Source organism: Hylobates moloch, unplaced genomic scaffold (genome assembly GCF_009828535.3).
Source record: "Hylobates moloch isolate HMO894 unplaced genomic scaffold, HMol_V3 SCAFFOLD_16, whole genome shotgun sequence".
Lineage (NCBI taxonomy): Eukaryota > Metazoa > Chordata > Mammalia > Primates > Hylobatidae > Hylobates > Hylobates moloch.
In genome coordinates this window covers 50353679-50376273 of record NW_026652291.1, presented here as the reverse complement: position 1 = coordinate 50376273, position 22595 = coordinate 50353679, and the positions used below count along the sequence as shown (strand labels likewise).

General features: G+C 42.1%; 1 protein-coding gene across 3 annotated transcripts in view; it reads right to left on the bottom strand.

Annotated features, from left to right (window-relative positions):
• Window positions 1–8059, bottom strand: part of DLGAP5 (DLG associated protein 5) — a 44686-nt gene extending 36627 nt beyond the window's left edge. For all 3 annotated transcript variants that reach the window (XM_032179401.2, XM_032179398.2, XM_032179402.2), the window contains exons 1-2: window positions 7934–8059; window positions 5128–5366 (exon numbers count right to left, since the gene is read on the bottom strand). In XM_032179401.2, the coding sequence (XP_032035292.1) occupies window positions 5128–5365 (238 nt within the window). In that variant the 5' untranslated portion in view covers window position 5366; window positions 7934–8059. The remainder of the gene's footprint in view (window positions 1–5127; window positions 5367–7933) is intronic.
• Window positions 8060–22595: the final 14536 nt, after the last annotated feature.

Below are 22595 nucleotides of genomic sequence, written 5' to 3'. Positions count from 1 at the left end.
AACTCAGGAGATGGAGGTTGCAGTGAGCCAAGATCGCGCCCCTGCACTCTAGCCTAGGCGACAGAGCAAGACTCCGTCTCAAGAAGAAAAAAAAAAAAAAGCTTTCAATAAGCCAGGCACAGTAACACACCTGTAGTCCCATCTACTGGGAAGGCTGAGGTGGAAGGATCATTTGAGCCCAGGAGTTCAAGTTCAGCTTGAGTAACACAGCAAGACCTCTCCGCACAAAAGGAAATGCTTTTAATATTTCTTGTTAATTCTTTAGCACTCTAACCACAAGTTATTTCAACCCCTAGTCTTTTAAAATTTGTATTCATTTTGCCTTCATGTGTTCAGATATTAACTGCTTGCTATGTACTAGGCATGTATTACTTCTTTTAAATTAATTAACTTGTATGACAGCCAGCATCCAAGCTGCCCTCTACTGATCCTCACTACCTGGTAGTCTTGCCCTGTGTTATCCCCTCTCACACTGAATAGGGCTGACTTGTGTGACCAAGAGAGTATTACAGGAATAATGGAATATGACTTCTAAAACTAGGTAGTGTTTGCTTTGCTCTCTCTTGAAGCGTCCCTTGCTCTGGGAGAAGCCAGGTGCCATGTGGGGCCTTAAGAAGACTCAAGCAGTCCTACGGAGATGTACACATGACAAAGAACTACGGCCTCCTGCCAAAAGCCAGCATCAACTTGCTGTTCATGTGAGTCAGTCATCTTGGAGGCAGATCCTCCAGTCTCAGTTAAGGCTTCAGATATATCTCTGGATGACATCTTGGCTGCTACCTTCAGAATCACCCAGCTCAGCCATACCCAAGTTCCTGACCCACAAAAGTTGTATGAAATAATCAGTGTTTATTGTTTTAAGCTGCTAAGTTTTGGGATAATTAATACAATTATAGGTGCTATTTATTATAATAGATGTACTCCATTCCTTCTCACCTATTCAAGGACATTCTTCCAGCAACTTATCCTCTTACTCATCTATTTTTTCCTCTACTGAATTGTTGCCATTATGAAGTTACAGACACGCAGTAATTTCTCTCAACCTACATCCTCATCTAGCACTTATTTTTCTAGTCCCATTTAAGGCAAAATTCTTCAAGAGAGTTACCTGTATCTCTACTATCAACACTTTTATTTATTTGTTTATTTGAGACAGAGTCTCGCATTGGTGCCTGGGCTGGAATGCAGTGGCGTGATCTTGGCTCACTGCATCCTCAGCTTCCCGGGTTCAAGCGATTCTCCTGCCTCAGCCTCCTGAGTAGCTGGGATTACAGGCGCCCACCACCATGCCCAGCTAATTTTCTGTATTTTTAGTAGAGACGGAGTTTCACCATTTTGGCCAGGGTGGTCTTGAACTCCTGACCTCATGATTCACCCACCTTGGCCTCCCAAAGTGCTGGTATTACAGGTCTGAGCCACCGTGCCTGGTCTTTTTTGAGATAGTCTCACTCTGTCGCCCAGGTTGGAGTGCAGTGGCGCAATCTTGGCTCACTGCAACCTCCACCTCCTGAGTTCAAGCAATTTTGCCTCAGCCTCCCTAGTAGCTAGGATTACAGGCATGCGCCACTGCACCTGGCTTATTTTTGTATTTTGAGTAGAGATGGGGTTTCACCATGTGGGCCAGGCTGGTCTTGAACTCCTGACCTCAGGTGATCCACCCACCTTGGCATCCCAAAGTGCTGGAATTACAGGTGTGAGCCACCAAGCCCAGCCTATTTCCAACACTCTTTACATTCCCTCTCTTTTCAAAATTATGAAAAACTTCTAATATACACACAATTATAATGAACCCCGTATACCTATTACCCAGATTCAATAATTATGAACATTTTGCTGCAGCTGTTTAAAACAAATTATGCTTAGAAGATTTCATCTCTAAATACTTTAGTATATACTTCTAAAAAATAAAGACATTTCCGGCAGGGCGCGATAGCTCATGCCTGTAATCCTAGCACTTTGGCAGACCAAGGTGGGCGGATTATCTGAGGTTGGGAGTTTGAGACCAGCCTGACCAACATGGAGAAACACTGTCTCTATTAAAAATACAAAATTAGCCAGGCGTGGTGATGCATGCCTGTAATCCCAGCTACTCGGGAAGGCTGAGGCAGGAGAATTGCTTGAACTCGGGAGGTGGAGGTTGCGGTGAGCCGAGATCGCGCCATTGCACTCCAGCCTGGGCAAGAAGAGCAAAACTCCGTCTCAAAAAATAAAAATAAAATAAAATAGGCCGGGCGCCCACACTTTGGGAGGCCGAGGCGGGCGGATCCGAGGTCAGGAGATCGAGACCACGGCGAAACCCACTCTACTAAAAAACAAAAAAATTACCGGAGAATGGCGTGAACCCGGGAGGCGGAGCTTGCAGTGAGCCGAGATTGCGCCACCGCACTCCAGCCTGGGCGACAGAGCGAGACTCCGTCTCAATAAATAAATAAATAAATAAATAAATAAATAAATAAATAAATAAATAAATAAAATAAAATAAAATATATTTCCTTTCATAGCCACGATATCATCATCACACTTAACAAAATCAGCAGTAATTCCTTGTTATCTATTACATGGTTCAGATTTAAACGTCTCTTTGTTTCAAAGAGGTCTTTTAAACCATCTATTTATTTAAATCAAGAACCAAGTAAGAGCAACACATTTTATTTGGATGTCTTTTTAAATCTCTTCATCTAAAACAGATCCTCCTCCCCACTCTTGGCTTTTCATGCCATTGTCTTACTGACAAAAGGTAGTCAGTTTTCCTATTGAATGTCCTTGCAAGCTATATTTATTTACTTATTCCTCCAGGCCCCATGTTTTCTATAGACTACAAATTATATCTAAGGGTTTGATTATACTCATCCATTCCAATCTGACTTTCACTCCCTGAACCTCACTCCACCAAAACTATTCAAGATCACCAGTGACCTCCACAGTGGTGAAGTCCATATTCTCACCTCTATTATACTTGATCTAACAAGCAGTACTAATATAGTTAATCAGTCTCTCCTTGATATGCACTTTTCTACTCGGTTTCTATAGCATGTTCTTCTGGTTATCCTCTTACATTACTTTGCACTGTTCTTTGGTTCTTTACTAGTTTTCCCTTGTCCTTTTTTTTTTTTTTTTTTTGAGATAGAGTCTCACTTTGTTGCCCAGGCTGGAGTGCAGTGGCGTGATCGGCTCACTGCAACCTCCACCTCCCGGGTTCAGGTGATTCTCCTGCCTCAGCCTCCCAAGTAGCTGGGACTCCAGGCAAGTGCCACCATGCCCAGCTGATTTTTGTATTTTTAGTAGAGACAGGGTTTCACCATGTTGGCCAGAATGGTCTTGATCTCTTGACCTCGTGATCCACCCACCTCAGCCTGGGGTACTGGGATTACAGGTATGAGCCACTGCGTCCAGCCCCTTGTCTTTTAATATTTTAATATCAACTAAATTATTGCAATAGTCTACTTACTGCTCTCTCTGATGTCATACATACTACCCTATAATCTATTCTCAATACAGCAGCCAAAGTGATCCTTTTTTTTTTTTTTTTTTTTTGAGATGGAGTCTCGCTCTGTCACCCAGGCTGGAGTACAATAGCATGATCTCAGCTCACTGCAACTTCCACCTCCTGGGTTCAAGCGATTCTCCTGCCTCAGGCTCCTGAGTAGGTGGGATTACAGGCGTGTGTCACCACACCCAGCTAATTTTTGTCTTTTTAGTAGAGATGGGGGTTTCACCATGTTGGTCAGGCTGGTCTCGAACTCCTGACCTCGCGATCCACCCGCTTTGGCCTCTCAAAGTGCTGGGATTACAGGGATGAGCCACCGTGCCCGACCTGATCCTTTTCTTTTTTTTTTTTTTAGGGGACAGGATCTCCATGTGTTGCCGAAGCCAGAGTGCAGTGGTTTTTCACAGGCACCATTGTAGCACACTAAAGCTTCAAACTCCTGAGCTCAAGATTTCCTGCCTCAGCCTCTGGAGTAGCTAGGGCTACAGGCCTGACTCCAAAGTGATCCGTTTAAATCAGATTACATAAACACCCATTAATGGCCTCTCATTTCAGAGTAAAAGCCAATGTCCTTATAATAATGGTCCTTAGGATTCTATGTAATCTATCTCCCTTGCTCATTCTTTTCTACCCAGTTACCTACTTGCATTTACTAAAACATATCAGGCACACTCCTACCTCTAAGCCTTTGCAAACGGGAAATAAAGGATATTTTAATAGCATACTGACATAGTTGGACTTTAATTTGAAACATTTTTGGTTAAGAAATAGAGTATTTGAGAGGACAAGATGAGAAAGGAACCACCCTTTCTCAGATAAAAAATGTTTGGTTCTTCTGCCATTCCCTATTTATCCTAGCATTATTTCAATGCCATCTAGCTCCTAACGCCTGCTATACGAACAGAACAAGCAGGAGTAGGGTGACTCCTGACTAAATACAAGTCATTTCTCAGTTCCCTTTCTCTTTTCTGTAGCATCCTTTGCCTTCTAAGATGCTCTATTTTCATCTTTTTCTGAGATTATTCCTTTCTTCTTTAGTTGGTTCTTTCCATCCTAATGGTCGCAATCCTTCTGGGCAAACTGCAAGGATGAATTCTTTGCTCTTTTCTTAGTAATGTTTCCATTGACAAAGTACTCTCATTTCATGGATCCTTTAATTATTCTATTTGTACATTTCTTATCAATTTATCTTGTCAACACTTATCCTACCCAAGCTCCATAAGAACTTTAGGATTTCTATGAGGCAATATAGACAATAAAGTGTTATAATACTCCACAGGTAAATGGCTTTGCCTTAAAGACAGTAGTTAGTTGTAGATAACAGGTTATTAAGGGGCCAGGTGCGGTAGCTCATGCCTGTAATCCCCACACTTTGGGAGGCTGAGGCAAGAGAATTCCTTGAGCCCAGGAATTTGAGGTTACAGTGAGCACACCACCGCACTACCGCCTGGGTGACACAGTGAGACCCTGTCTCTTGTAATTTAAAAAAAAAAAAAAAAGGGAAAAAGACCAAAAAGAAAAGTTATTTATAGAATGGTATTTCAAAACTCTTCTGGCCAGGGTTTTTTACTCATATAGGCATTAAACCAACTATTATTCACTCTTCAAAGTACTTAAAATTACAACAGACCTTTACTTACTTGGCTTAACGTTGGCCTTTTCTGGAACAAGCTCTTGAGATGTCTCATCTAATTCAACAAGAATTCTACCTTCCAAGGTTGGAATGTTTACATCTTTCAAACCAAAGTGTCTATTTCGTTCGTATTCCTTATGTCTATTTTCTTTCTGAGACAGTGATTTCCTATGAGCAATTTTAGTTCTAATCATTTCAGTACTTATATCCTTCCTGTGTCGACTGGCAAAATGTGATGAAGACATCCTGTCAAGGAAAAGGACAAAACCCAACTTACATGAATTTTCATTATTTAAAAAATTAAGATTACAGTTTATTTCCTGTCCCACTTCTGGGCCTTCTGAAATAAAAATATAAAATGTACAATGAAATAAATATGTAACACTGAAAAGTGGGAAGAAGATTATCAGAGAATAAGAAGCTACCTATTTGGGGGTTTTAAATAGGAACTTGCTTGACCAGTGAAGAGAAAGCCAGGAAGCGATAGTCCAGAATAAAAGAGGCTCTGGGCTTACCACAGAGAACACTGCAAAAAGAAAAGTGTGAACTAAAGGTGAAAATAGGTTAAGTGAAGGACCATGTACACAATGGTTTCCTTACCCATGATGATGAATGCAGGTAGTCTAACATTTCTTCTAAAGCCAAAAGAAAACCAAAAACAAACAAAAACCCCACACCGGGTACCTATTAGTCATATAGGGATAATCAATAGGCAACCGGATACAGATAGAGTTGGATGGAGAGGCACAGGGCAAAGTATGTGGAAAGGAACAAGGAGCTTCCATGCTCTCTCAGGTAGCACCACCGTTTAGGAACCTTCATGTGTTCACCTAAAAAGGCTCTCCAAACACAGGTGTGTTTTTTTTTTTTTGGTTTTTATGGCAGCTTCATTACATAAGCATGAGTGATTAAATCATTGACCACTGGTGATCAGGTCAACCTTCAGCTCCTCTCCCCTCCCCAGAGGTTGTGAGGTGGGGCTGAAAATCCCAACTCTCTAATCCTGCCTTGGTCTGTCTAGTGACCAGCCCTAATCCTGAAGCTATTTAGAGGCATCCAGCTATCAGTCAATTATTAGCACACAGAAAGATACCACTTTGAAGACTCCAAGGATTTTAGTAGTTGTTTGCCAGAAAACAGAACAAGACCAAATATATAGTTCACAATAACCCTATCAGTTTGCTCCATTATTTTTCATCCATACAAGAAATTATACAGTTTAGGCCGGCACGGTGGCTTAGGCCTGTAATCCTACCACTTTGGGAGGTCAAGGCAGGAGGACTGCTTGAGCCCAGGAGTTTGAGACCAGCCTGGGCAACATAACACGACCCCGTCTCCATAAATTTTAAAAAAGAAAAGCCGGCCGGGCGCGGTGGCTCAAGCCTGTAATCCCAGCACTTTGGGAGGCCGAGGCGGGTGGATCACGAGGTCAGGAGATCGAGACCATCCTGGCTAACACGGTGAAACCCCGTCTCTACTAAAAAATACAAAAAAATTAGCCGGGCGTGTTGGCGGGTGCCTGTGGTCCCAGCTACTCGGGAGGCTGAGGCAGGAGAATGGCGTGAACCCCGGAGGTGGAGGTTGCGGTGAGCCGAGATCGCGCCACCGCACTTCAGCCTGGGGGACAGAGAAAGACTCCGTCTCAAAAAAAAAAAAAGAAAAGCCATACACACACACACACACACGCACGAAATCATATAGCTTAATTGGCACATGGCTTTTTCTTGGAAAGATCTTTGAGAATGTATTCAAGCAAAACAAAAGAGGACAATAAAGACGATGTCAGTGGATCCAACTGGGGAGAACAAAGAAAAGTGGAAAGTTTGAGGGGGTCACCTGTGTAGCTGGTATAGAGAACTACCAAGCCAAATTGGAGAAAGGATACTGATTCTCAGAAGTCTTGGCAGTTAAAAAACAAAAACAAAAAAAGATAAGGGGGAGGCTCTGTGATAGACACACTATGGTATACTCTTCAACAAGAACTAACTAAATCCACTAGAAAACTCCAGATAATAGAAAAATTGGCACAAGTAATGCAATAAATTGTTACATGATTCTAAGCAATCGACAAAATATAAAAAATGAGAATCTGTCTGACCTGTATGCTAAAAACATTCTCCTCTAAGACCCAAGGAAAGTGACAATGGACTGTGCTTTTCATAAAGAACTCTCTTCTACTATTTATCTCCTGCAATATTAATTCGCTAAAGATTGAAGAAAAATTAAGACTTATGTATTAAATACAGAATAGCACTATCCAAAGCAAGAGAAAGAGCGAGGACATTAAAGGTATAATTATCAGAATAACCCTGAAAGGTAGTTAACTATTATCGCTCTCATACAGATGAGGTCAATTAACTGCTCACATTAGCATATCTAAAAGGTGGTGAAGCTGGGATCCCAAGCCAGGCAGCCCTGGCTCTTCACACACACCTAAATTTTGTTTAGCTGAGTGGCGTTTCCTCCAGCTTGAAAGTCTAGAATGCGTTAATCTTGCTTGACTAGAGGTTCTCAACCGAGCGTTTTTAGTTGCCATGAGACCTGGGAAGTGCTACGGGAATTTAATGTCGAAGCTAGTGAAGAACAGTTTCACCCCAAAGGCGAATTACGCCCCGGTGGTGAAACGCTGACTACTACAGAGGTCACGGCAAACATACAGACTCTTCTGAAGGCTCACATTATCAGCTTCGGAAAGGGCAGGTAACACGGTCCTAAAGGAGCCTTCCTCTGACTTGCTCCCGCTCGCAGCCCCCGGTCCTCAGACCCTTCTAGACCTTCAACGGAAGCGGGCCAGCTCTCCAACACCCACCTACCTGAGCCACCTTCTAGCGTGAAACCTCAACCAAACAAAAAATAAAGAACTCTCGGTCTGGACGACCACCGCCGACTCCGAAGCAGGAACCTTCCCAACCCGAGCCTCCACGAAATTCAAACTTGCCGCACCGAGCCGCTGATTGGAGGGGCTTTAACCAACACTTCCGGGGAAGATCCCACCCCTTCCACTCAACGAGGCTTGCGATTGGTTTGCTCCGTGCGACATTTGAATTGATTGAAAGGTGAAGGGACGGTTCAAAAGATGGGTGAGAGAGGGGAAAATAGGCGGGACCGCGACGCGGGATGAGAAGGCTTGGAGCGGTGGGGGCGCTCACGTCAGGTGAAGGGCGGGAGTGCGCGGTGGAGCCCGAGGGGTGGTGCTGGGTCCCTGGCAAAGCTGGGCTGCGGGAAATCTCCCCCAGAGCTCGCAGGGCTTTTTTTTTTTTTTTTTTTTTTTTTTGAGACAAGGTCTCTGTCCCTCAGGCTGAAGTGTAGTGGGCACCGACCACTGCTCACTGCAGCCTTGACCTCCTGGGTTCAAACCATCCTCCCACCTCAGCCTCCCGAGTAGCTGGGACTATAGGCGCGCACCACCACGCCTGGCTAACTTTAAAAAAATTCTGTAGAGACAGGGCCTCACTACGTTGACCAAGCTGGATTCAGGGCTTTTTAATGTCCTTGTTTAGTCACAGAATCCAGCAGACCTTCTTGGAATGTTTTCTTTACTAGACATTTTAAAGAAAAGGCTTACCCCAGTTACCAAATCTTTACATAGTTTAGCGTTACTTTTCAACGTTGCCAGCCCCCTCCCCTTTTTTTTCTTTTCTAGTTCATTTTTTGTTGAGGCGAAGTTTTCGTACAGTGAAAATAAGTTTTCCCCCCCAGTGGACAACTTGATGAGTTTGGTAAATGTAAACAGCTGTGTAACTACCACCCAATCAGGACATAGAGCATTTCCATCTCCCAGAAGAGTGGCCCGTTTCTTTCCTGTCCATCTCCCACGGCATCAGCAACCACTCCTATTTCTAGCACTATAAAAATGAAGGTGATAGGTACTCTTTTGGGTCTGCGTGAACCAGAAGTTAGTAGTGTTTGTTATTGAGAGGCATTCCATTCTGCGTATGTTTAATTTAAAAAAATTTTTTTTTAGAAGCAGGGTCTCTCTGTCCCCCAGGCTAGAGAGCAGTGGCACAATCATGGCTCATTGCAGCTTTGGCCTCTTGAATAGCTGGGACTATAGGGGGGTGCCGTCACCCATGTCTAACTTTGTAAGGAATTGCCAAGCAGTTTTCCAAAGTGGTTGTACCATTTTACAATTCCCACCAGCCATGTATAAGAGTTCCACTTGTTTCACATGCTTTCCAGCATGTGGGGTTGTCAGTCTCTAATGTTCACCCTTCTGGCCAGGCACTGTGGCTCATGCTTGTAATCCCAGCACTTTGGGAGGTCAAGGCAGGGGGATCACAAGGTCAAGAGATCAAGATCACCCTGGCCAATATGGTGAAATGCCGTCTCTGCTAAAAGTACAAAAATTAGCTGGGCGTGGTGGTGCGTGCCTGTAGTCCTAGCTACTCAGGAGGCTGAGGCAGGAGAATCGCTTGAATCCAGGAGGTGGAGGTTGCAGTGAGCTGAGATTGCGCCACTCCACTCTGGCCTGGGTGACAGAGTGAGACTCGTCTCAAAAAAAAAAAAAAAAAAAAAAAAAAAGAGAATGGTGGCTCATAACTGTAAATTTCAGCACTTTGGGAGGCCAAGATGGGAGAATCACCTGAGGCCAGGAGTTCAAGTCCAGCACTGGCAACATAGCAAGACCCCATCTCTACCTAATAATAATAATAATACAATATTAGCTGGGCATGGTGGCGCACATCTCTAGTCCCACTACTTGGGAGGCTGAAGTGGGAACATCACTGGAGCCCAGGAGTTTGAGGTTACAGTGAGCTATGATCGCACCACTGTACCCTAGCCTGGACAAAAAAGTGGGAACCGGTCTCAAAAAAAAAAAAAAAAGCAAAAAAGAGAAACAAAAACAAAACTATTCTGCTATTAAGAAACTCTGATGCATTCTTCAGCATGTCAATTATATTTTTTTACCCTGGAATTTCTGCTTCTTTTAAATTATTTCAGCTTCTTTGTTAAATTTATCTGGTAGAATTCTGAATTCCTTCTCTGTGTTGTGTTGATTTTCTTTGAGTTTCCTCAAAACAGCTGCTTTGAATTCTCTGCCTGAAAGTTCCTTTATCTATGTTTCTGCAGGATTGGTCCCTGGTTCCTTATTTAGTTCATTTCATGAGATCATGTTTCCTGGATAGTGTTAATGCTTGTAGATGTTCATTTGGTGTCTGGGCATTGAAAAATTAAGTATTTATTGTAGTCTTCACAATCTGGGCTTGTTTTTGGCTGTCCTTCTTGGGAAGGCTTTCAGGGTGTTTGAAGGGACTTCTGCCCCAAGCCTAATAATGCTGTGGTTTTTTCAGACTTGTAGAGGTACCACCTTGATGGTCTTGGAAAAGATCTGGAAGAATTCTCTGAATTACAGGCAGAGACTCTTGTTCTTTTCACTTACTTGCTTGGAAATAAATGGAATCTGTCTCTCTGCTGAGCCAGCTGGAACTGAGGGTGGTGGCCCACTGTGGCCACCACCACTGGGACTGTGCTGGATCAGACCTTAAGCCAGCACCTATCATGGCAGTGAGTTCCCCTAGGCCCCGGGTATTCCCAGAGCTGGGCTGTCTGGGAGCCGGGGATTGGAGTCAGAAATCTTAGCAATTTACCTGATGTTCTATTTATTATTATTATTATTTTTTTTTTTTGAGACGGAGTCTCACTCTGCCGCCCAAGCTGGAGTACAGTGGCTCAATCTCGGCTCACTACAAACTCTGCCTCCCAGATTCAAATGATTCTCCTGCCTCAGTCTCCCGAGTAGCTGGGATTACAGGCATCTGCCATCACACCCGGCTAACTTTTGTATTTTTATTAGAAACAAGGTTTCACTATGTTGGCCAGGCTGGTCTTGAACTCCTGACCTCGTGATCCACCCACCTCGGCCTCCCATAGTGCTGGGATTACAGGCGTGAGCCACTGCGCCTGGCCTACCTGATGTTCTATTCTACTGTGGCTAAGCTGGAATTCAAACCATAATACAAAGCCCTTTCATCTCTTCCCTTCCCTTTCCACAGGCAGAGGAGCCTCTCCTATAGCCACCACCACCACCTGTTCATGGGGGTTTCTGCCAGGCTACGGCTGATGTTCACATAAAGCTCAAGCATTCTTCTGTCAGCTTGCAATGAATGCTGCCAGGCCTAGAACTCACCCTTCAGGGCAGTGGGCTCCCCTTTGGCCCAGGGCAGATCCAGAAATGCTGTCAGCCTAAGCCTGGACTCAAGGACTCCCCCAAGAACCCTCTTGGTGCTCTACCCCTCTGTGGCTGAACTGGTACCTAAGGTGCAAGACAAAGCCCCCTTTACGTTTCCCTCTGCTTTTCTCAAATAGAAGGAGTCTTTCACTGTAGCCACCACAGCTGGGCATGTGCTGGGTCACCCCTGAAGCCAGCATATCTCAGAGCCCAAGGCCCACAGCATACTCCCTGGTATTGCTGCTATTCAGGGGCCCAAGGACTGATGAATCCTGCCAGGACTGAGTCCTTCCTTTCAAGGCAGTAGGTTCCCTTTTCACCCAAGGTGTGTCTAGAAATGTTGTCTAGGAGCTAGGGCCTGGGATGGGAGCCTCATCACCCTGCTCAATGTCCTATTGTACTGTGGCTGAGCTGGTATCCCAGATGCAAGACAAAGTCCTCTTTACCCTTCACTCTCCTCTAAGCAGAAGGAAAGAGTCACTTTTGTTGCAGAGAGCTGCACTTCCTGGGGTTTGGGGAGGTATGGCACAAGCTGTGCCAGCTGCTGTCACTTCAGGTCACTTACCATGCTAGTTCACTGGCTGTAAGGCAAGCCTAGCATTAGGAGTTGCCTAGGACTTGCAGTCCTTGTGTTCAGACTGCCTTTCAGGTTTACCTAGGACCCCAGAGCACTTCAGCCCGCTGTGGTGTGCCTTGCTGAGAAGCTCACGTTCCAATTGCTAGGCTATTCCCCTCTGGCTAGGGATGGTCCAAATGCTCCCTCCATGCGTGGGTGCTGGCTGAACCCAGCACAGCTTTAACTCTGCTGTGACAAGGCAGCACTGAATATAATGTGAAGTCCATCAGTCACTGCGCTCTCCCTCCCCAAAGGGCACAGATTCTCTCTCCACACCACATGGCCACTGGTGGAGGATGGGGGAGGGATGGTGTCAGCAATTCAAGACTATTTCTCTTGCCTTCCTCAGTGCCTCTTTTGCAAATATGAAGTCAAAACCAGGTACCATGATTGTTCACCTGATTTTTGGTTCTGTGTGCAGATAGTCACTAAAATTTGATGTTCCAGTAAGAAATGAATGGTGTAGGCTTCTATTTCACCATCTTGCTTCCTTTCCCCTCATTACTAATTTATTTAATCATTTGCCTATATCAGGATAGATTCTTAGTATATTTATTTTATACTTTGGGTTATACTCCCATAATACTTTATTTTATTGCTTAAATTGTTCCAGCTATAGCCATTGGCAGCTCTTTCCATTTGTTCCTCTATCACTTTGACATATTCCCATCATTGTACAGTTTTTTTGGTTTCTGTTTATTTGTTTTAGCACTTCCCTACTCTTTGATATCACAAGATGCCCATAACTCATCTTATATGTTTTCCTGCCACAGCACTAAAATCAGCATTTTTCCAAGTACCATTAATTTGTATTTATTTACTTACTTGTGTTTTTTAAATCAGTTAGAGAACCTATGAAACTTAGATAAGTGGTTAAATCATTTAAATCATTCTGTGGCGCTTAATTCAACATGCATTGAGCCCTACTACGTACCAAGTGCCGTATTTAAGCACAATTGAAGAAGATACAGTTCCTGCCCTCAAATAGTTCTAATGGTGAAGTTGAAAGCAATTTTTTTGTTTCAAGTCCAGAGGAGCCATGATAACCCCCATTTACTGTTAATCAACTCTGTTACCTGAGGAGTCGCTTGATCAGCCAACTAGCAACTGCTTATTGAATGCCTAATATTAATGACAAACATAAAATTAGTGACATTTTAATGAACACTGATAACCTCTGAACGATGTACAATTTTCAGTCTTTCAAATCTTAGCAGTCTTTTATATTGTATACTAAACATTTTACAAATGAGTACAGTTTCACTAGGATGCCAGCAAATTGTATCCTCCATAAAAATCCCCAAATAATTATTCCCAGAAAAGGATTCTGCTGCTATCTGGAACGATGACAGTATTCACGAGTCATTTATTTATTTATTTATTTATTTATATTTTATTTATTTATCGTTTGAGTCTTGCTCTGCTGCCCAGGCTGGAGTGTAGTGGCATGATCTCGGCTCACTGAAACCTCTGCCTCCTGGGTTCAAGTGATTCTCCTGCCTCAGCCTCCAAAGTAGCTGGGACTACAGGTGCGCACTACCAAGCCTGGCAAGTAACTTGCCTTAAAGTAACCTACTCAAGATCACACAAGGAAAGTGGACAAATAAAAAACATTTAATTAATTATTTGATCCAGAGAGTATAATTTTATCATTTATATTTTCTTCTTCTTATGGTTACATATTTTCCTAGTTTTTCCATATGCACCTAATATGTTTTGCAATTATAAAATTGTTTAACAACAAAACATCCAAGTTTTATGATCAGTAATATTGCTCAATAAAATAGGAGTAAATGGAGTGCTGTGTGCCAGCATATTTCGTTTCTCTTTTTGTTTTTTTTGTTTTGTTTTTTCTTTTTTTGAGACAGAGTCTTGCTCTGTTGCCCAGGCTAGAGTGCAGTGGCGCGATCTTGGTTCACTGCAAGCTCCACCTCCCGGGTTCACACCATTCTCCTGCCTCAGCCTCCAGAGTAGCTGGGACTGCAGGTGCCCACCACCACGCCTGGCTAATTTTTTGTATTTTTAGTAGAGACGGAGTTTCACCGGGTTGGCCAGGATGGTCTCAATCTCCTGACCTCATAATCCACCCGCCTCGGCTTCCCAAAGTGCTGGGATTACAGGTGTGAGCCACCGTGCCCATGCCAGCATATTTCAATACGAGCATACAGTTCTTTACTTTTCAACATGCAAAGAGCATTTGTATTGACTATTTGATGACATCTTGCAGCTTTGAATAGGGAAATGAAGTGACTTAGGAGGCACATTGATAAAGTTAGAATGTTCCTTTTTGAGTGTGAAAATCCTTGGGCTTGCATTTTTTTTCTCTTCATGGGAATACATGCTATATAAAAAAAGTAACTTTACACAAAAGTTCTACAGAATGAATCTAATATACACATATTAATCCAATCATAATCTAACAAAACAGGGCATTGCAGAGTCAGCAGTACTTCTATAGTAGCTGGTTTTTAACTCCAACTCTCACTTTAAACAGTGGCCCTAGCTACATCTTGGTGTCTTGACTACTTGGCTCCTAGTTTGAATCCACATCTCTCTGAGGAGAGATAACTCTTCAGTGTTTATTTATGCTCTTTGTAGAACAACAAGCTCCCTTTTAAAATGATTATATCACTTTGCTTCTCTTTGATTTTTTATTCTTTAAAAAAAAATTTTTTTTTGAGACAGGGTCTTGCTCTGTTACCCATGTTGGGAGTGCAGTGGTGCAATCCTGGCTCACTGAAACTTCTATCTCCTAGGCTCAAGCAATCCTCCCACCTCAGCCTCCCAAGTAGCTGGGACTATAGGCATGCACCACCATGCTCGGCTGATTTTTTTAAAACTTTTTTGTAGAGATGAGGTCCCACTACATTGCCCAGGCTGGTCTCAAACTCTTGGGCCCAAGCAATCCTCCTGCCTTGGCCTCCCAAAGTGCTGGGATTACAGGTGTGAGCCACTGTGCCTGGCCACGTTTCTTTTATTCTATAGATTAAAAATTCTCTCACAATACTGAAGCAAGTATCAGTGTACACCTTGGAAAACATACTGATTTAAATTATTTACCCATTGATTCATAATTAGTTAATGGCAGAACTGAATCATGAATATGGGTACACTTTTCCCTTTATTAGATCATCATTGGGCACAAACATGTTTTGTCTCTGGAACTGGGCACATAGAACCCTATTTTAAAGTATCAGTGCAGGCAGGAACATTGTCTGTAGTCTGCCAAAGTTCTTTACTGTTAACTCGAGGAACCTCATTATTTTTGTATCAAGAAACTTGTAATGTATCTTACTTGTCATGGCATCTGGTTTCAGGGAAGAGCTCTGAAAAACTCTATAATTCCTTTGTGCCATTATGTATGTACTTGGAAGTCATAGAAGATTATATCCTTGTTTCACAATAATGATATCCCTTGACAGGGGAGTGGACAGGGCTGGACAGCAGCCCTGAGCTTCAAGCTGAAAAGAAAAAATGAAATATAATAAAATTGAGATTCATGTAATGTGGCAGAGAATTTATGGCTACAAAAAAAGGTAAGGTAGGAGAAAGAGAACTAAAGATAGTATGGACCTGCAAAGTCTGGTTTTTAGACATCAAGGGCAGTTGATGAGAAAACTTATTCTCTAAAATCACAGACCTGAGCCATCCAACATGGTTGCCACCAGCCACATAGCTATTGAGCACCTGAATTGTGCCTAGAGTGACTGAGGAACTGAATTTTGCATTTTACTTTCAGTACAGTTGACCTTGAACAACACGAAGATGAGGTGCGTTTCAGGCAGTAGAAAATTCGAGTATAACTCGTGACTTCCCTAAAACTTAACTACTAATAGCCTACTGTTGACCAGAAGCCTTACTGATAAAGAGTGAATTGACACATATTTCCTATGTTTTATTTGTTTACTTATTTATTTATTTTAGATACAGGGTGTTGCTCCATAGCCCAGGCTGCAATGCAGTGATGTGATCATAGCTTGCTGGCAGCCTCAATCTCCTGGGCTCAACCAATCGTGCTGCCTTAGCCTCCCCTGTTACAGGTATTATTTGCTATATTCTTGCAGTTAAGTAAGCTAGAGAAAGAAAATGTTATTAAGAAAATATATTTACTATTCATTAAGTGGAAGTGGATCATCATAAAGATCTTCATCCTTTTCATCTTCACATTGAGTAGGCTGAAGAGGAGGGGTTGGTCTTGCTGTCCAGAGGTGCCAAAGCAGAAAACAATCCATGTATAAGGGGATGGGGCAGTTCAAACCCATGTTATTTGAGGGTCAGCTGTCATTTAAATTTAAATATAAAACTAGTATGTGTTTTAAATTCACTTATTGGAAAACTCTTGAATATGTTGGAACAACTGGAGTATGTAAATCTACTTTTCCAACTGTAAATTCACTTTTTCAACTGCAAATTTTCTAGATACAAAGCAAGTATTTCCAGTGAAAATCTAAAGCCCAAATTGATATCTGCCATACTGGATTTATTTTTTTTTCTTTTTCTTTCTTTCTTTTTTTCTTTTTTAGAGACAAGGTCATACTATGTTGCCCAGGCTGGTCTCGAACTCCTAGCCTTGATCCTCCTGCTTCAGCTTCCCAAAGTGCTGGGATTACAAGCATGAGCCACTGTGCCCAGCTGTATACTGGATATCTGAGACTTGGTACCAAAAAAAAGAATAAAGAAAGCAATTTAATATTTTCATATTGATTTCATGTTGAATATTGTGAATATATTGAGTTAAACTGTATTACTAAAATTAATTTCACCTGTTTCTATTTACTTTTTAATGTGGCTATTAGAAACATTTAAATTACTTGGATAGTTCACATTACATTTCTATTGGAAAACATCATAATTTATGAGAAACTTTGCTGTTTGAAATTATATCAATGAGAATGAAATATCTCACTCCTACTTGAAAGATCTGAGCCATGTGGGTCACTTTGACATAGGAGAGTTGCCTCAATTTCCAACCCAGAGCTTCAGATAAAAGGTTTTTAAACTGTAGTTTCCAAGGAAACAGGTAATCAGGCTAGCACGTTCCTAACAGAACCTTAAAAAAAAAAAGTTTCTAATGAGAGGAGGCCAAGGCCATGTAAACAATGTTTCCTCTTGGGCTATACAGCCCCTCTCCTTTTGAGTGATTACTGCTCTTTTACCAGTGACATCCCCAGTTCTGCTTTGTTCCTGTCAGCTCCAGAACAAAGATTATTGAGAACTCTCAATTGCTAAACTGCCCCTGCTTCATGACAGCACCATTCCAGAGCTGACCCCTGCTTCTCCCGGTCCCTCGTCAGAATCATTCGGCACAAGCCCAAACCCCATGATAAGCCTCTCCCAAGTCTGTCTTGCCCAGACATCCCAGGACAGCAAATAAACAAACCAAATGTTAACTACAAGTGTGTTCCTGGTGGTCTTCATCTGATGGGTTCTATCTGTAAACATACTGAAATGGAGTAAAATTGGTACTTGTCTTAAAATCTTAAAGTTGGAGCCAAAAGTATAACCAAGTACCCCCATTTACTAAGAGATACAAAATGAGTTATTTTTAAATTATTTTTTCTGTTTCCTTTTCCCCCGTGCACCACTTCCTACATAGCTCTTTATACATGTAATTATAATTTTTTTACCTCCCCTGCACCAGATGCTCCTTACAGGGCAAGGTCATCTAACTATGTCCTTAGAAACTTCAGAGCAGAACTCTTTCCCACCAGGAGATTCCCTCAAGAGACAACAGTCAATCTACGATCCAAAGTATGCCTACTATGAAACTCTCTCCCACCTGGAGAGGTTCAGCCATTTTTACAACCTAATTCTGCCCACAAAAGGCACCAGCTCCACTGCCCATAGATAAGGCACCAATCAAGCTATGCAGGCTCCCATCTGCATTTTCCTCTCTGCATGCCATTCATGCCAAGTACCCGTTTAAAAGTGACTGCTTTCGGCTGGGGGCAGTGGCTCACGCCTGTAATCACAGCACTTTGGGAGGCCAAAGCAGGCGGATCACCTGAGGTCAGGAGTTCGAGACCAGCCTGACTAATATGGTGAAACCCCATCTCTACTAAAAATACAATAATTAGCCGGGCGTGATGGTGGGCGCCTATAGTCCCAGCTACTCGGGAGGCGGAGACAGGAGAACTGCTTGAACCCGGGCAGCGGAGGGTGCAGTGAGCCGAGATCGTGTCATTGCACTCCAGCCTGGGCAGCAAAAGCGAGACTCCATCTCAAAAAAAAAAAAAAAAAAAAAAAAAGTGCCTGCTTTCTGCTCCGAAAGCAAAGTGGTACCCTTAAAAGCAAGAGCCTGTACTTCTTCCACTAAGCTAGCTTTGGAACAAAAGTCACTTTCTTTATAACAGGCCTCACTCTTAACTGCACTCTGCAAGTGGTGAGTGACTGAGTCTGTCTTTTGGTTACAAAAGGAGCAAAAGGAATCACTCATTCATTCAAGAAATACTGATAACATAAAGGTTGAGAGTGGAGTTTTAGTTTGTCCACCCTGAGCTATAGTCATGGAGCTGCTCAAATCTTGTTCTCAGACTTCATCTGTAAGGTGCAGATCATATCAACATCTACTTTGTCAGATTGTTGTGAAAATTAGTGTGGAGAGGGTGTGGGCTTGGGCCCCACAGACTGGTTCGAATACCAATCTTGCCACATTTTAATCTATGTGGCCTTGGGCAGGTGACTTAATCTTTCCTGAGCTTTGGTTTCCTCATCTGGAAAATAAAGATTTTCAACAACAACAATAACAACAATGTCCTTGAATTGTACCAATAGAAACTCTATGGTGTTTTGTGAGTTTACAGGAGAGTAGAAAGAAAAAGAAGAAAGAAAGAAAGAAAAAGAAAAGAAACTATATGCATTTTTAATTAAAATGTTGAAAAATAAAGAGCAAGAAGTTTTGCTGTCAGCAATTAGTAAGAATGGCAGGGCACAGTGGTGCATCCCTGTAATCCTAGCACTTTGGGAGGCCAAGGCAGGAGGATCACTTGAGCTCAGGGGTTCAAGACCAGCCCAGGCAACATGGCAAATGCCATCTCTACACACACACACACACACATACACACACACACACAAATACACACACAAACACACACAATTAGTATGAATGAAAAATTTTAATGTTAATTGATCACAACTATAAACTGGTGGAGTCTATCTAGAAAACAAAACATGTTTCCCATCAGGCGTGGTGGCTCATGCCTATAATCCCAGCACTTTGGGAGCTCAAGGCAGCAGACTGCTTGAGCCAGGAGTTCAAGACCAGTCTGGGCAACATGGCAAAACCTCGTCTCAACAAAAAAAAGTGCAAAAAACTTAGGCATGTTGGTGTGCATCTATAGTCCCAGCCACTCAGGAGGCTGAGGTGGGAGGATGGCTTGAGCCCAGGAGGTTGAGGGTGCAGAGAGCCATGATTGCACCACTGCACTCCAGCCTGGGTGATAGAGCGAGATCCTGTCTCGAAAAAAAAAAAAAAGATGTTTCCTAATCAGTACCACTTGTTTAAAACATGGATAAGATTTCACTTAATTCACAACATTGTGAGCCATTGCTTTGAATCAGCTTTTCTCCCCCCTACGTGTTTATTTTGAGATTTTAACAAAGTAGAACTCATCCAAACTTTTCATTATTCATCCATTTATTGCTGCTTTCTTCCACCAATCATCAAAGGCTATTAATAATTCTTCCCTTAGGAACCATCTGAGAAAGCATAGCAGAAATGCAAAAATATGCTGACTGATATTTTTATTATGTAGATGTTTTACATAAAGTGACAAATATTTTTATGATGCTGTAAACTCACATAATATGATTGAAAACACATCTTAGGGCGGGGTGCAGTGGCTCACGCCTGTAATCCCAGCACTTTGGGAGGCCGAGGTGGGCAGATCACGAGGTCAGGAGATCGAGACCATGGTGAAACCCTGTCTCTACTAAAAATACAAAAAATTAGCTGGGTGCAGTGGCGGGCACCTGTAGTCCCAGCTACTCGGGAGGCTGAGGTGGGAGAATGGTGTGAACCCGGGAGGCGGAGCTTGCAGTGAGCTGAGATTGCGCCACTGCACTCCAGCCTGGGCGACAGAGCGAGACTCCGTCTCAAAAAAAAAAACAAAAAAAAGAAAACACATCTTAATTCAAAATCTCTAAAATTTAAGCTCACACCTCCTAAAACACCTCTGAAAATATGTAAGCACAAAGTTGTTAAATGACAATTATTTAAAAGTTATGTGCACGTGCTGACAAAGCCTGGAACTTACCATGTGATGTGACAAGACTGTATGAACCTTTCTTGTATTTTAATTTCTACTTTGTGTTTTAATAATGGTTTTTGTACAATAAATAATAGCTTAAAAATGACTGCAAATAGCTGAATCTAATTATAAGTTCCCGATGAACGAATTAGGTGTTACATTTTCCAGTTATTAAAAAAATATTTTGTTAAAATAATTTTCTTTAACATCTGTCCAATTTGTTGTTTTAAACATATTATATATTACAAATCAATCAATCTGTTTTTGTTAGCTATTTTACATTTTCCTATTATAAATAATCCTCTAACATACTTTAAAATGTTTATTTTTGTTGAGGCTTCTTTTTTATATCACTAAAGTATTTCCTCATTTTTAAAGTCTTTATAATGAGGGAGGGGAGTACTGTAATTTTTTTAAAAACTATTTTTAGGCTGGGCATGGTGGCTCACACCTATAATCCCAGCACTTTGGGAGGCCAAGGCGGGAGGATTGCTTGAGCCTCGGAGTTTGAGTCCAGCCTGGCAACATGGCAAAATCCTCTCTCTACAAAAAATACAAAACTTAGCCAGACATGGTGGCATGCACCTGTAGTCCCAGCTACTCAGGAGGCTGAGGTGGGAGGATCACTTAAGCCACGAAGTTGAGGCTGCAGTGAGCTGTGATCAAGCCACTGCACTTCAGCCTAGGTGATGGGAGTGAGACCCTGTCTCAAAAAACAAACAAACAAACAACAACAACAACAAAAAATTTTTAAAAACTGAAAGAAGTAAAAATCCCTTTCAAACAATGCAAAATGTATACATTAGAAAGTGAATCCCCACTTCCCTCCTCACCACTACCATCTCCACCTAACTGTGATCCCTTTCAGGGTGTCCAAGTTTCCGATCATTTTTCAAGAGAGAACCCCAGATGGGGAATTACTGAGTAATAAGGAATCAGATAATTTAGAAATTATAAAAATATTAAAGAAAACCATCGACAACAAAATAGAAAAATTCAAACTATATATGTATTTATATAAAATAAGAAAAATAGCCAGACACGGTGGCTCATGCCTGTAATCCCAGCATTTGGGAGGCTGAGGTGGGAGAATCACTTGAGGTCAGAAGTTCGAGACAATCCTGGCCAACATGGTGAAAACCCGTCTCTACAAAAAACACAAAAATTCGGTGTGTTGGCGCATGCCTGTAATCTCAGCTACTCTGGAGGCTGAGGCAGGAGAATCACTTAAACCCAGGAGGCAGAGATTGCAGTGAGCTGAGATCACGCCACTGCACTCCAGCCTGGGCAACAGAGTGAGACTCTCTGTCTCAAAAAAAAAAAAAAAAGAGGGAAACATTTGCACAAAAGAAAGATGAAAAAGAATACCAACGGAGTGGGGAAATGAGAGAGCGCAGTTAATATTACAGACGGAAGTTTGGTATCTAATATAGATAACTGAAGATACATTTCTCTGGAACATAACTAGTATTCAATGGATAAGTAAATATTTTACAAGGGAGAAGAATGAGAGCTAGGGATGAAATTTATCCTGCCATAAGTCTGCTAGGCCTATGTGGTTAATGATTATAGTATCTTATACATTATTTTGTTCAAGATTTATGATTTATGCAAATTTGCTACATAAAGTTTAGATTACATGTAATATACATTGATAGAGATTACATATAGGAACTGTGGTGTATTTTAGCAAAATGTTGGAATATATTATTGTTATTATTTTCAAGACAGGGTCTCACTCTGTCATCTGGGCTGAGTCCAGTGGTGCAATTATAGCTCACTGCAGCCTCAAACCTCTGGGCTCAAGTGATCCTCCCACCTCAGCCTCCTGAGTAGTGGAGACTATGGGCAAGTGCCACCACTCCTAGCTAATTAAAAAAAAATTCTATAGAGATAGGGTCTCACTATGTTGCCCAGACTGGTCTCAAACTCCTGGGCTCAAGTGATCTTCCCACCTTGACATCCAAAAATGCTGGGATTATAGGTATGAACCACTGTGCCCAGCCTGGAATATATTCCTAAAAATAGTTTTACTAGATCAAATGACATGATTATTTTTGTGATTCTGATAATGAAAGGTTTGAATAATTTCCTTTTCTGAAAAAAATCATGCTCGTTACTATTGCTTCGTCAGGCCAGGTACAGTGGCTCATACTTGTAATCACAGACCTTGGGAGGCTGAAGCAGGAGCATCACTTGAGCCCAGGAGTTCAAGACCAGCCTGGGCAGCGTAGTGAGACCCCATCTCTATGAAAATTAAAATTTAGCCAGGTGTGCTGGAGGGAGAATCACTTGAGCCCAGGAGATTAAGGCTGCAGTGATCCGGCATGAATGACAGAGTGAGGCCCTGTCTCAAAAAAAAAAAAGTGACAAAGCAATATATATATTGCTTTGTCACTAATTATTTTTTGTTACTGTTTCCTTCTAGTTATTTTCCAAGT